This window comes from Rattus norvegicus, chromosome X (assembly GCF_021556685.1).
Source record: "Rattus norvegicus strain SHRSP/BbbUtx chromosome X, alternate assembly SHRSP_T2T, whole genome shotgun sequence".
Classification (NCBI taxonomy): Eukaryota; Metazoa; Chordata; class Mammalia; order Rodentia; family Muridae; genus Rattus; species Rattus norvegicus.
Genome location: NC_141554.1, coordinates 18,997,394 through 19,010,915, shown reverse-complemented (window position 1 = coordinate 19,010,915; position 13,522 = coordinate 18,997,394). Strand labels below are relative to the sequence as shown.

The 13,522-nt window shown below is 40.4% G+C and overlaps 1 protein-coding gene across 1 annotated transcript in view; it reads left to right on the top strand.

Moving 5' to 3' along the window:
- The window catches only part of Otc (ornithine transcarbamylase), a 76,665-nt gene that overhangs the window by 27,077 nt on the left and 36,066 nt on the right, over positions 1–13,522 (top strand). Inside the window, exon 4 of the mRNA NM_013078.2 lies at positions 4,033–4,120. Coding sequence (NP_037210.1) covers positions 4,033–4,120 — 88 coding nt within the window. The remainder of the gene's footprint in view (positions 1–4,032; positions 4,121–13,522) is intronic.

Below are 13,522 nucleotides of genomic sequence, written 5' to 3'. Positions count from 1 at the left end.
CAGCTGTCCTTGGGGCAGTGGAATTAGCATTAAAATACAGATAACTTCAGCGCAAACCACAACAAGGGACAGGTTTTTAATACACTTTGAAAGGAGATCCAAAGAGATTAAATTTGCTTGCCAAAATATAGAGGCTAAGAGTGACTTCAAGATGTCTCTCTGCCTGAGCAATGATGAAAGCTGCAGGTGGAATGTGCTGAAAGGGAACAAACAGCCCTTCATTACTGCTGGGATTGAGATTGCGATCTCTGTTAGACGTACAAGGAAAGATACGTAAAAGAACTTCAGTGTAAGCCTGGAGTTTCCATATAAGACCGAGAATACATATGTTTAAGGGTCATCATTATAGAGATAGCATTCGGAGACATGGAACTTGATATAGTGACTGTAGATTGAGAGAAGAGGACCAAGAATTGAGCCTGGGACGCTCCAATATTTACAAGTCATGGAAAATAGGAGAAACCAGAAATCAAGGGTGTTTCAATAAGGTACTACATTCACTTTCAAGTAACAAGACCAACAAGGAAAATTACCAGTGTGAATATGAAACCAAGAAGGTGTGATATCCTGGGGCTTTTAGAATGAATTTTTATCCAGAAGAGACTGGTGCATAGCTTTTTTGAAGAGACTGAGAAAAAAGAAGGGTAAAATGATGAAAGAATGGTCATGGTAATGTTGATGAGAGGAGTTTTGTTTCCATGGTGACTAGCAAAGTTTTATAGAGCTGAGTTTGATGGAAATGAGAAGACGAGAAAAAGGGGGCTGATTGGAGAGGAGCAAAGAATTAAGTTATTCTTGAATGTGAATGTGGTGCCAAGGAAAAGTGTTTTCATTAACTATTGAATATGGTTCTTGGAGGTTAAGGCCTAAGAGATAAAGAATCGATAATGTTCATGAATGCTCAAAAGGGTTGACCTCAAATATGTGAATGGAAGCATGAGACAAAGATGACGCAGAGATTGTTAAGCATTTCTGGTAAAGATTCTAAAGAATGCGGGTGAATTGGACATGTCAATAAGACAGTAGGAAGAGAGGGAAACACAAGAGGTGAGAAGTTCATCTATGCTTAGTGATAAATAAGTGAAGCAGAATACATGGATACAAATGTTGGCAACTGGAAGGTTTCTGATAGCTGTAATATTCTCATTGAGGTAGGAAATAGGGCCAACAGTTGAATACTGGGGCTACTTTCAAAATACTTATATATCAGTCATACAACCGCTTTCTTACTACTTCAGCTGCAGTCATTCTAGTCTGAGTTCTGAATTTTCATCCAAATTTTACAAATGTCTCTCCTAACTGTTCTCCTTGATGTTGACCATTTATTTATATATCCCACTAAAACCAAATCCTAGTTGTGCCATTCATCTGTTCCAACCTTCCATAGATTTCCATTTTCCTCAGGCAAAAATCAGTTTTTGCCTTTTCTTCCCATCTTCTACTTGTCACACACCCTTTATTTTTCAGCCCACTTTCTTGCTATCTCTTATATCAGCCATTTGTGACCACTGCGCAAGACAGGTCTTCCCCCATCTTATGTTTCTCGGGTTCACACTCACGAATTCCTCAACCTTCATGCAAATGTCCCTCACTCAGTGTGGCTTCAGTGACCTTGGCACTTAAAATGGCAATTGCACTCTTACATTCCCTGTCATCCTTTCTTACTCAGACTTTATAATCCTTATCAGTATATAATCTATAATATATTCTGCTTACTTACTCCCTTTATAGTCAGTCTTTCACCACTAGAATATGTTACAGGAACGCAAAGAGTTATATTTTATAAAATTCTTTCAATAGCATCTACTGGACTATTTCTCAGGGGAAAATCAATGGAGATAGGTGTACAAAGTGGCAGCAAGTGCTCTTGATTTGTATTTTAAAATTCAGGGCACACTGACTTCTCGTACAATGACAGACATAGCAACATAAAGGATGGTTATTGTAGCTTTTAATGCTTTTGTTTTTATAATAGACGTTCTCAAGTAAATACAAATGTAGAAAGATTAGCATAAAAACACAAAATACTGCTTATATCAATCTTAACAATTGTTAGCATATTGTTTGCCTTAGTTTATCTACTTCCTCTCACTGATGAAGTGTTTTTAGTGAAATTAAAACTATGACATTTTATCCCCAAAATATTCCTTAATATTGTTAAAGCCTATTTTCCTCAGCTGCAATCATTAACAAAATGATTCCTTAATATTTAATAACACTTTGTCCTGGTTTGGGTTTTTATTGTTGTAAAAATAACTGTGTAAACTGTGTTGTAAAAATAACTTCTTGGGGAAGAAATGGCTTATTTCATAATAATTAGAACTGCCAGGTCAAAATTCATCGTGAAATGAATTCAGGGCAGGCATGCAAGGCAGGAATCTAGAAACAGAAGTTGATGCAGAGGCATGAAGTGGACCTGCTTACTGACTTCCTCCTTCTGGCTTGCCCAGCCTGCTTTCTTATAGAACTTAGGATCACTACCCCGGGAATGACACTACCCGTAATGGGCTGGGTCCTTTTGCACCAATCACTAATAAAAAATGCCCTACAGGCCTGCCTAAAACCCAATCTTATGGAGGCATTTTCTCAATTGAAGTTTCTTGTTCACAGATGACCCTGGCTTGTGTCAAATTGATTAAAAAAAAAACTCATCCAGCCAGGAAATATTCCATATTGAAACATTATTATTCAAATTGTGTTAATACAACAGTGAACAGTGTCATGAAACTTTGAGTCAAACTTCCATTTTTAGCCAAACTTCCATTTGTAAGTCTAGAATTCCTCGCCCAATTCAATGGGTGGTTAATGATTTCCTTCTCACAAAATAAATCCCCCCAATAGATGGGACTAACAAGTTATAACAGTTATGTGTTTTCCAGGACATAAATTTGACACATTATGGCATAAAGGGCAAAGTATATTTGCAAAATACTTCAGACAAGTATTAACCTTGAAATTAAGCTTCTTGGCCTCTCATTTCTATATTGGAGCACTTCTGCACACGGACTCTATCTCAGATGGCACAGTAAAGTTCTGGCCAGCTGCCACCATCTCTCGCACATTTCCCTCAGATCCTATAGCAAAAGGCTCTGCTGGTTGTCCTCAGAGTTTGCTGTGGCTTGAGGCAGACTCCTGTGGGTCTAGTCCTCTTCACCCAAGCAGTGGAATGTGTTTTGAGAAGAGGGTAGGAGCCAGGCTCCTGTACGCAGGCATCTGTAATACACTAGATGTGCAAAGACAGTGGGAATGCAGGGAGGTAATGACCTAGTTGGTGCTTAGCTTTTTCTTTAGTAGAAGACTAAGAGGGCCAGTAACACGTTATCTCTCAGTGACTTTAAAGCACCATCTCAGCACTCGCTTTATTTTTTTTTTTTGGATACTTTAAAAACTTAAAGTATTATTTATGTGTAGAAAATGAAGATATTAAATATGCCCTTCAATGTTGACAAATGTGCATGTCTGTGTAACCTGGAAGCTCTATGAAAATGTAAAATATTCTATCGTCCCATGCTGTGGCAACAGCTATGTGTAATCCTTCTATTCTCAATACTTACTCCTAGACATTTTCCAACGCTAAATGTTTACTCTTTCATTTAGCATAGTGTTCTGAAGGTTTATTTTTTTTATTATTGATTAATACCCCACTATAGTCCAGGGTATCCCATATAGCTTCAGCTTATTTCTTTGTACTCCTAGAAGGAGATATTTTTGTAATTTGAAGAATTTAAAAGTAGGCATAGTTCCCCAAAGACAGCAATGCCCCATTATTGCTACCTCTTGAAAAAATAGAAGAGAGATATAAGCATGAACTCAAAATAAGTTAAGTACATTTTGGCACAAAATTCCATATTCATCCACCAATTTATCATTTTGTTATGCTTGGGAATTTCCTATCAGAGAGGTTGAAGAGATTTGAGGTGAAGATTTTTTGATTGAGATAGATGGTGCTAGTGCCAGTGCCTCAGAATTTTGTTTTGCCTCTTAGTTCTTTTACTTTCCTTCAAAAATTTACTGTCTTTTTCTTACTTTTAGGCTTCGCTCTTCTGGGAGGACATCCTTCTTTTCTTACCACACAAGACATTCACTTGGGCGTGAATGAAAGTCTCACAGACACAGCTCGGTTTGTAAAACTTTTCTTCTTTCCAAAGTTTATTTCAAACTCTGATGTGTTAGTTTAAAAATGAAGATGATGCTTCTCCTTAAATAATGCTTTCCCCTCTCAGTGTCTTTTGCACCTTCTCCCCTTTACCAGACTATGTATTGTTCAAAATGCCTCTCATTCTGTAGCCCCTTTCTATGAGTCCCTTAGTTTGCCCCCATTGCTATAATAAAGACCAAGGTAAAGCAATTTGGGCAGAAAAGGGTTATTTCATCTTAAAGTCCATGCAAATGCATTTTAAGATGAAATAAACCTTTTCCTAACCAAATGAAAAAAAAATAAACAGGGCAGGAACTGAAGACAAACTAGGATGCAGGAAGTGAGGTAGAGGCCATAGAAGAATGCTGTTTAATGGCTTGCTCAAGCTGCTTTCTTAAACCATCCAGGAGCACCCGCCCAGGAGTAGCATCACTCACACTGCGTGGAGCCCTCTTCTATTGATTGACAATCAAGAAAATTCCCCTACACCCAAGCTGATGGAAGCATTTTCTCTACTGAGGTTCTGCTTCCCATTAGTCTCTAGCTTCTATCAAGTTGATTAAAACAAAATTAACAAGGACAATGTTTAAGTTCTTATTTCTTAGCAATTTATTTTTTATTTTATGTGTATGGATGACTTTGTTTGTATTTCTGTTCACAATACAATGCCTGGTGCCCTCTGAGACCAGAAGTAAGCATTAAATACCTCAATACTAGTAGGCCACACTCAGCTAGAGGAAAGCTGGGGCAAAAGGACTCTAGCTCCTATATAATGTTGACACTTTAAAACACAGCTCTTCTGATTTTCTGACTTCCTGTGTAATAATCTTATGACTGTTTCTCCTTTAGCTCATACATCCAAAGAAAATGTCTTTGTTAAGTGTTTTATAACAGTAGAGAAGCCTAACTTTCCCCCTAAACAACTTATGATGCAAAGTAACTCTTTCCAGATAATGTCTGCTTTTTTTTTCTATGTATGCTAGAGAAATTTGCCTTGGTTGACTTGCTCAAGAGATTTCAACAACTCATCTTCAAGCCTTTTATGTTTGAAGATGTTACGTTATTTTATATAAAGCAATGAGAGTACTAAAACATGGACAGTAGGGACATGGGGACTAACTGAACACATATTAGAACATATTTTCAAGTATGATGCTACTAACTGAGATTATATTTGCCTAGTAATTCTGATTCCACAAACGTAATACAGACTTAATTCATAAGCAAACAACCAGAGCAAATGAAAGGAAAAAGACAAAGCTACGCTTAGGAGAACAGTTTTCATGGAGGGGCTCCAGAAAGCACCAGGCAAGCAGCAGTGAATAAATCTTGTATGAAGTAATGGTTGCCACAGTAGCCAGCTGAGTGAGCGTCCAAGCAAAGCTAAAGCAGTGCAGACTGGCAGCTAGAACAAGACTAGGGCCCAGGAATAAATGGACACTTAAGGGTGCTCAAAGCAAGAGCCAAACAACTAACCATAATTGTGAGCTGGGAATGAATATCAACATGTGTTTTTCTTTGCCTCCTCTCCAAGCAGTCCCCACAGCCCATGAGGCATTAGAGAAACTCTACATATATCCTGAGCAAAGCAATCTATTCACAAGCTTCAACAGAACTGTGACCTTTTGAGTTCTTACGATCACTTCTATTACTGTGTATGGTAGAATAAGGATAAAATTGGATCCATATAATTCTGTCTGATCACTAAACCCAACCTAAAAGGTTAAATAGAACTAATAGTTACTTCTTCAACAATATGTCTTCAATATGTCACAGACCTCTTGTGGTGAACTTCTGTGAAATAAATGTTATTGGCCCAGTTTTTTAGACAAAGAAGCCATGGCACACAGAACTAATGACACCTGGCTGCTTAATGACCCATGGATGCTGCTTCAATCCATGGAAAAACTCCTGGCTTGTTGGAGTTCACCAAGACACTCCTGAGGTTTGGTCTTTGCTGACTTGCTATATTAACCCTCACAGGACTCAACACAGACATACCTGTGATTATGATTGATTTTTAACAATGAAATACCAAATACTATCAGCAATGAAACTGATACATGCAGTAGAGTTCAGGAGAAATCAGGTGTAAGCTTCCAAACCTGTTCTTGTGGAACCATACAGGATATACTTAATTCCTTGAGCAAGGCCACGTGACACAATATTTGAAATAGTAACAAAAAGAGGCCCATAGTAGACTCACCTCTCACTTTTTGCTGAAGACTTGTCATATTAGCACACCCTACCTGGCATGTAATCAAATTCCTGCCCCATCCCCCCAACAGAAAGCATGTGTTTACTTCAAGTCATAGTGTTTATAAGAACATTTTAGGCACAGTGTTCTCAGTTCCTGGCGATAGTGGAAACTCCCCCAAAGTAAGTTCCCAGATGTTATTTCAAGAACCAGCCTTAGTTTAGATCGTTGCTTTGCTTTGTTAACTAAAAGTTTTACAACATTGTTTCCTGTATTAAATGAAGGACTTCCAATGCTTAAGGTTCACTTTTGGGGGATGGAGATGATGTTATCTCTTCCTTTTATTTGTGTGTGTGTGTGGGGAGAGAGAGAGAGAGAGAGAGAGAGAGAGAGAGAGAGAGAGAGAGAGAGAGAGAGGGAGAGAGAGAGAACAGCATGTGGAGATCAGAGAACAACCTGTGGGAGTTGGTTTTCTCATTCCATACTGTAGATTCTTAAGATTAAAATCAGGTCATCAGACTTGGCAGCCAAGTGCCTTTTCCCATGGAGACTTCCCACCAACCCTAAAATTCACCAACATGTATATAATGTATAATACATATAAAGTAATTATCCCTAACCAGAAGTGTGGTCCAAAGTAAACATCTGCACATATTAAAATAACTGGTTTCATCATAAGACACCCCAAGACCAAATTCTCAGTACACAGGAGACTTATTTGTCCCAGAGGGCAGAGAATAAGAGACAAAGACAGGAGATATAAGTTGAGGGAAAAGGGGAAGGGAACAAGAGAGAAGGAACAGGAGTATTTGTCCCAGAAGAGGAGGAGAGATAAAGGAAGGACTGCCTCTGGATAATGAGGGGACAGACAGTAACCCATAGGCGTATACACACACACAACAACAACAACACACACACACACACACACACACAGGAAAATATGCATTTATCACATACACAGGAGAGAGAGTGGGTGTTATGAAGAGGTGTGGGGAATCTAGGCTGTTGTGCTGTGAATTGGACTAATAAAACTGTGTAAATAAAGAGAGGGATAATAAGAGAGTCACATAATGTCATGACAACTGCTGATTGTAAAAGGTGAAATGTAATGGTGGTTAAATTATTCCAGATTGTGTGTGTGCATGCGAGACTGTGAGTCTGAGCAGATGTCTCTCTCTGTCTCTGTCTCTCTGTCTCTGTCTCTCTGTCTCTCTGTCTCTCTGTCTCTCTGTCTCTCTGTTTCCCTCTCCCTGTGTGTGTGTGTGTGTGTGTGTGTGTGTGTGTGTGTGTGTGTGTGTGCATGTATTTCTGCTCTTGGGAAATGAATAGGTTAGCTATTAGGCAAATTGCATTAAAAGTCGATCCAAGTACACATATTTACATGCCAGTGAACATAAGAACCTTGGGTGACATTGAGAGCTGGAGAAGTATGCATTCACTCAGTGGTTTAAAAAAGAAACTCCACAGGCTCCCTGTGAGAGAATTGTGGAAGGCCGTATCTCAAGGGCAGATGCAATTAGAGTAAAAAGAGAATACATGTATTCCAAATATAAGAAGCAGGGCTGGGAGATGGGGCTGCCAGAAAAGAGTAGCAGTTATTGTAGAAATGTGACTTTCTTCTGTGTATCTCATGACTGCTTAATCTGCCAAACTATCTGACAAACAAGGTATTCTGAGATTCAGAAATTCAATAAACTAAAATTGAAAAAGACAAAAGAAATCCACTGCCTTCCAGTGAAGCAATTGGAAGGGTGGAGGAGGGAAGTGAATCTTAATGGCATCAACTCTGCAATGTGCACTGAGCAAACCTTAGCAATTGGATCCTTTGCCTTTTGTGGAAGTTAACTTTGGAAGATGCAATGGCATTGTGTGGTGTTTGAATGACAGTACTCGCCCTTTCTAGTCAAGAGAACAGTGCACGGCTGACACTGATTGATGGCAACTGGTTTTCCAATCTACCTGTCTGGCTGCTTTGGGGGCCTGGGACAATAAAAAGTGCCTGTGTGTTGCTGGAAGATGAAACCAGGGAGGGGATTCGAGGTGTAGCCACTGAAAGCAAAACTGGCCGTTCATATGGGGTCTCGAGCCCCTTCAAGCTCTTCCAGTTCTTTCTCTGGTTCCTTCAACGGGGGTCCTATTCTCAGTTCAGTGGTTTGCTGCTGGCATTCGCCTCTGTGTTTGCTGTATTCTGGCTGTGTCTCTGAGGAGAGATCTACATGCGGTTACTGTCTGCCTGCACTTCTTTCCTTCATCCATCTTGTCTAATTGGATGGCTGTATATGTATGGGCCACATGTGGGGCAGGCTCTGAATGGGTGTTCCTTCTGTGTCTGTTTTAATCTTTGCCTCTCTCTTCCCTGCCAAGGGTATTCTTGTTCCCCTTTTAAAGAAGGAGTGAAGCATTCGCATTTTGATCATTCGTCTTGAGTTTCATTTGTTCTAACCCCCAGTGAACTAGATTGTTGGGGGGAGGGCGGCAATGGGGGGAGGGTTGGGAGGGGAACACCCATAAAGAAGGGGAGGGGGGAGGGGGATGTTTGCCCGGAAACCGGGAAAGGGAATAACACTCGAAATGTATATAAGAAATACTCAAGTTAAAAAAAAACAAAAAACTGGCCTTTCTCTTGTATCTGTTAAACGCAGTTTCCAGAATATCACTCATTCTTTTAAATGATTTAATTTTTTCAAAACGGTTGCTACATGCCAGTTTCTTTTTTAAAGCAATCATTTTTTTAGCATTGAGAATCAAATGTTGATTATGTCGAACAAGATCTTTTATGGGGTGGGAATATATGCTATTACTTTGTTAAATAACTAAGAGTCGATTGGAAGATATGCTAGGACGAAGAGAAGGCAGGGTGACCTGCCATTGGTGCCGTTGCTACCTTACCTGGCTGGTCAAGTCTGCATGTGACAGTCAAGCTGAGAGCTCGATTAAGACAGAGCCAGATAGAAAGAACGATAGGAAGAGCATCACATAAAGAATGAGCTAATGGAGAAAAATGCCTGTGACAGCAGCAGTAGGGAAACCTGAAATGTCCTCAAGTTAGCAGATAGATATATTTTTAAGTCTAAAAAATGCATATGTACAAATGATGTGTATATAAATATGTGTATCTTCAATCTTACTAAGGGGAGGAAAATTAAATAAAGCCATGTACACCATGTGACTATAGTCTCAGCACTTGGATGTTTGAGGACTGTCTGGGCTACCTAGAAAGACTGCTTCAGAAAATCAAAACAAAAGAAGAATCAATGAGGGAATGGGAAAACTGAACAATAACTATCTAAACATTACAAGAGACATCCTATGGCACGTCCCTGAAATGTATTCATCCGTTTGGCACATCCTCAGGCTGTCTAGGCCTATGCACCAGCAACTCTGATTTTCTTCCACGCCATTATTTCCTCAACTCCCTAAAAAGCACCTTTCTACTCGGTGCTGCTGTGAGTTTGCCTCTTCCAAATGCATCCTCTGAGTGGGAATTGCACCATGTGGTCTTCTGTGGCTGGCCTCACTCATTGGGCATAATGTCTTCCAGGCGTAGGTATGCTTCTGCAAATGGCGGGATCTCGCGCTGAAGGCTGACTGATACTTCATTGCGTTCATCTACCACATTTTCATTGTCCACTCATGTGTTGCTCTGGTGGTGGCTTCCCTGTCTCAATTCTTATGGCTAATGCTGCCATGAAAATACAAATGTCTTTTCAGTCCTAATTTCAGTTATTTTCAATAAGTAGCCAGAATTGTCAGCATCACAGGCTATGATAAGCACCATTTTTAATATTCTAAGAGCATGCCTTCTTCCTCGCCCTAATTCCTACACCTATTTACATTCCCACCCAGTACACAAGACTTTTTGGCAGTTCCCACCTTCGCTTCCACTTATCTTTTGTCTTTTTGATGCCATCCATTCTAACAGGTGTGACATTATAGCGCAGGGTAGTTTTGATTTGCATTTCCCTTAGGATCACTGTTGGACATGCTTGTGGGACATACGTGTTGACTAGCATATAGCTTCTTTGCAGAAATGTTCACTCAAGTGTCCATTTTGAAAATTAGAATTTGTTTCATTATTGAGTTGTAAAAGTTCCCTAAATAGTTGGCATTTTGACCCCCATACTCGGATATGTGCTTTCTAAACACCTTTATTCGATTTTTTTGCAGATTGCCTTTTTGTTCTTCTGAATGGTTTTCACATTTAGCTCTCCTGTTACACATGTTTCCTACATTAAAAATCATATTTAGGGTCAAGTGAGATCTTAAAGATTAGTCCACAATAGAAAAGTGCCCCAAGGAAGATTTTGCAATCAATGAAAAATATTCTACTTCTTTTCTTCTTGATTTATAATGATATAAACCTGTTTATATTATACAAGATAATGTTGTATTATTACACACGATATTGAGGCTAAATCCCCTCTTAACGAAGCCTTAGTTGTATACTGTCTAGTCTGAAGGTGGGTCAATGAAAACAATGGGACTAAGCCGCCCAGTGGCATTTGGGGGAAGCTGGTATGCTGACAATTTTCAATGTCACATACATGTTTGGTGACTATTTAGGAGGTGAACGCTTCATGGCCAAGATTTCTGGCAGCTAAAACCTCTAAGTGAAGATTACAAAAGGAGGGTTGAGGGTACAACTCGGTGACCAAGCATTTGCCTATTATGTGCAGGCCCTTGAGTTTCATTCTAAATACTGTAGGCGAGGTGGGGAAGGGAGATGTGGATTACAAAGGGAAAAGACATAAGGGACAAAATGTGGACCAAACTAGGCCTAAGCTTCTCTAAATTTTCACTAGTTGAAGTCACACAGGATGTACTTAAATCATTCAGCAAAACAGTCACAAGGTTTCTATTGGAGGCTGTAACATAAGCATACTTAATTACTCCTCAAGAAAAAGAGATCCCAGGGTTTTTATTGGGGACTGGCCACTTCAGCACCTTGCCAAGCACAAATCTACATTCCAGCATCCTAGAAGGAAGGAGGGGCACGTGTATACTTAGTTCAGGAAAATTCTCCTAGACTCCATTTTCAGATAGTAGCCCAAGGCCTCCAGAGGATAGCCATTTCAAGACATTAGCTCTTTCCCACACAACCAAGCCTTTCTTTTTTATTGGATAGTTTATTTATTTACACTTCAAACGCTATCTCCTTTCCTGGTTTCCCTCCGAAAAACCCCTATCCTATCCCCAACCTCCTGCTTCTATGAGGGTGCTCCCCACTCACCCCCCCAACCCCTGCCACCTCCCCGCCCTGGCATTCCCCTACACTGGGGTATCAAGCCTTCCCAGGACCAAGGGATTCTCCTCCCATTGGTGCTTAACAAGGCCATCCTCTGCTACATATGCTGCTGGCACCATGGGTCCCTTCATGGGTATTCTTTGGTGGTTTAGTCCCTGGGAACTCTGGGGGGGGGGGCGTCTGGTTGGTTGATACTGTTGGTCTTCTTATGGGGTTGCAAACCCCTTCAGCTCCTTCAGTCCTTTCTACAAGTCCTCGATTGGGGTCCCCATGTTCAGTCCGATGGTTAGGTGCAAACATTCTTATCTGTATCAGTAAGGCTCTGGCAGAGCCTCTCAGGAAACATCCATATCAGGCCTCTGTCAGCAAGCTCTTCTTGGCATCAGCAGCAACATCAAACTTTTCAGCCATGCTGTCAGGAAACAATAAGAGGAAGTTTGGTTGTACACCTGTAGCGCCATTGAGAGCTTTGTAATCCTTGTAAACAAATGCTCTGTATTTTAATTTTTGTTCAAAGCAGGCTAATGCCCTAGAGGATATACAAGCTCTCTCTATAGTGTTTACTGATAAAGGGGTGGGTTCTCAGTGACAAAGTGAAACCCAATTTAAAACCTGGCCAGAGAACTTGAATTTATCCTATACCTTGCAAAGGCAGCCTTAAACTTTTAGTTGTTTTCTTAATAAAGCATGGACCATTGAAATACTGAATAAGATCAGCTCTGCTGCACGTTTCTGTTTCTTTAAAATCTTTCTTAGCAAATCTCTCCCAACCCCTAATGTATCAGAAAATACAAAGCACGCCCATGTACGTCCTCTGAAATGTGCTTCAGATTTGAAGGTATTTTCAGATTCTCCAGTGTCCTACTGGCCTTAAGAATTGGATAGTCTATTTTTTCCTTCCTCTGAAATTGTACTTTTAGGTGTCATACCGGCAGTGACACCCCACTCGGACTCAAATCATCAAGTGACTCTTCGGAATTTTAAAGTCAGGTGGAACTGAGCAACAGTGAGCAACAGTGGAGGGCATTATCTCTCCACTTCTAGGCTTTGTGTTTCTTCCATAATGACAGCTGCTCAGACCTAATGTGCTGAGTGCAGGATTGAAAGGTGCATAATGGCTTCACAGTCATTTTCACTTTAATACAGTACTTAGTAATATGGCTTCGGAAGCCATATGTATGAGGGGCTCTGTATAAAACCCAAATAGTGTGACGGTGTTCAACTCTAATTAGTTTCACTCCAGATGTAATTTACTCATGGTGGTGATTGTTAGAGTGCTCTGCTGTTGAGACACGAAGAAGGGCAGCAGAAACCCTCTGTATTTGTTTTCTGGAGCCACCATAAGGAATTGCCATACACTCAGACAGGGATGCTCTTTACTCTCTCACAATTCTAGAGGATACAATATCCAGATCCACATGTCACCAGCATCCTGCTCCCATTTCCGGTGTCTCCCAGCAGTTCTTCCTACTTCTTGACTTGTAGCTGCTCACTTCAAAGTTAGCTTCCATTTCCACCTGTTTTTTTTTTTTTGTCTCTCTGTGTGTCTATGTATCTCATCCCCTCAAGAGGAGCAGCAGCCCTTGGCTTTAGTTCTCCTACTTTAGTAATATTACCTAAGCAATATAGTCTCTAAAGATCCTACTTTCTTTCTGTTTTGTTTTTCCCATTATTTATTCACTTTACCCCCTCCTGCTAATTTCCCTTCACACAGCTCCTTGCCCCATGTTCCCTCTCCTTTTCTTCTAAGAAGGAGGCAGCTCCCCCTCGGTATGAATTCACCCTGGCATTCCAAGTCTCTGCAGGACTAGAGACACACTCTCACACTGAGCAAAGACTCTGCTTTCAAGCAAGGTCACATTTTGGGTTACTGAATGACCGTGTGTATTCAGGGAACACCAGTCAAGCCACTCCAATCGTGTACACACTTATCCTTGCAGCA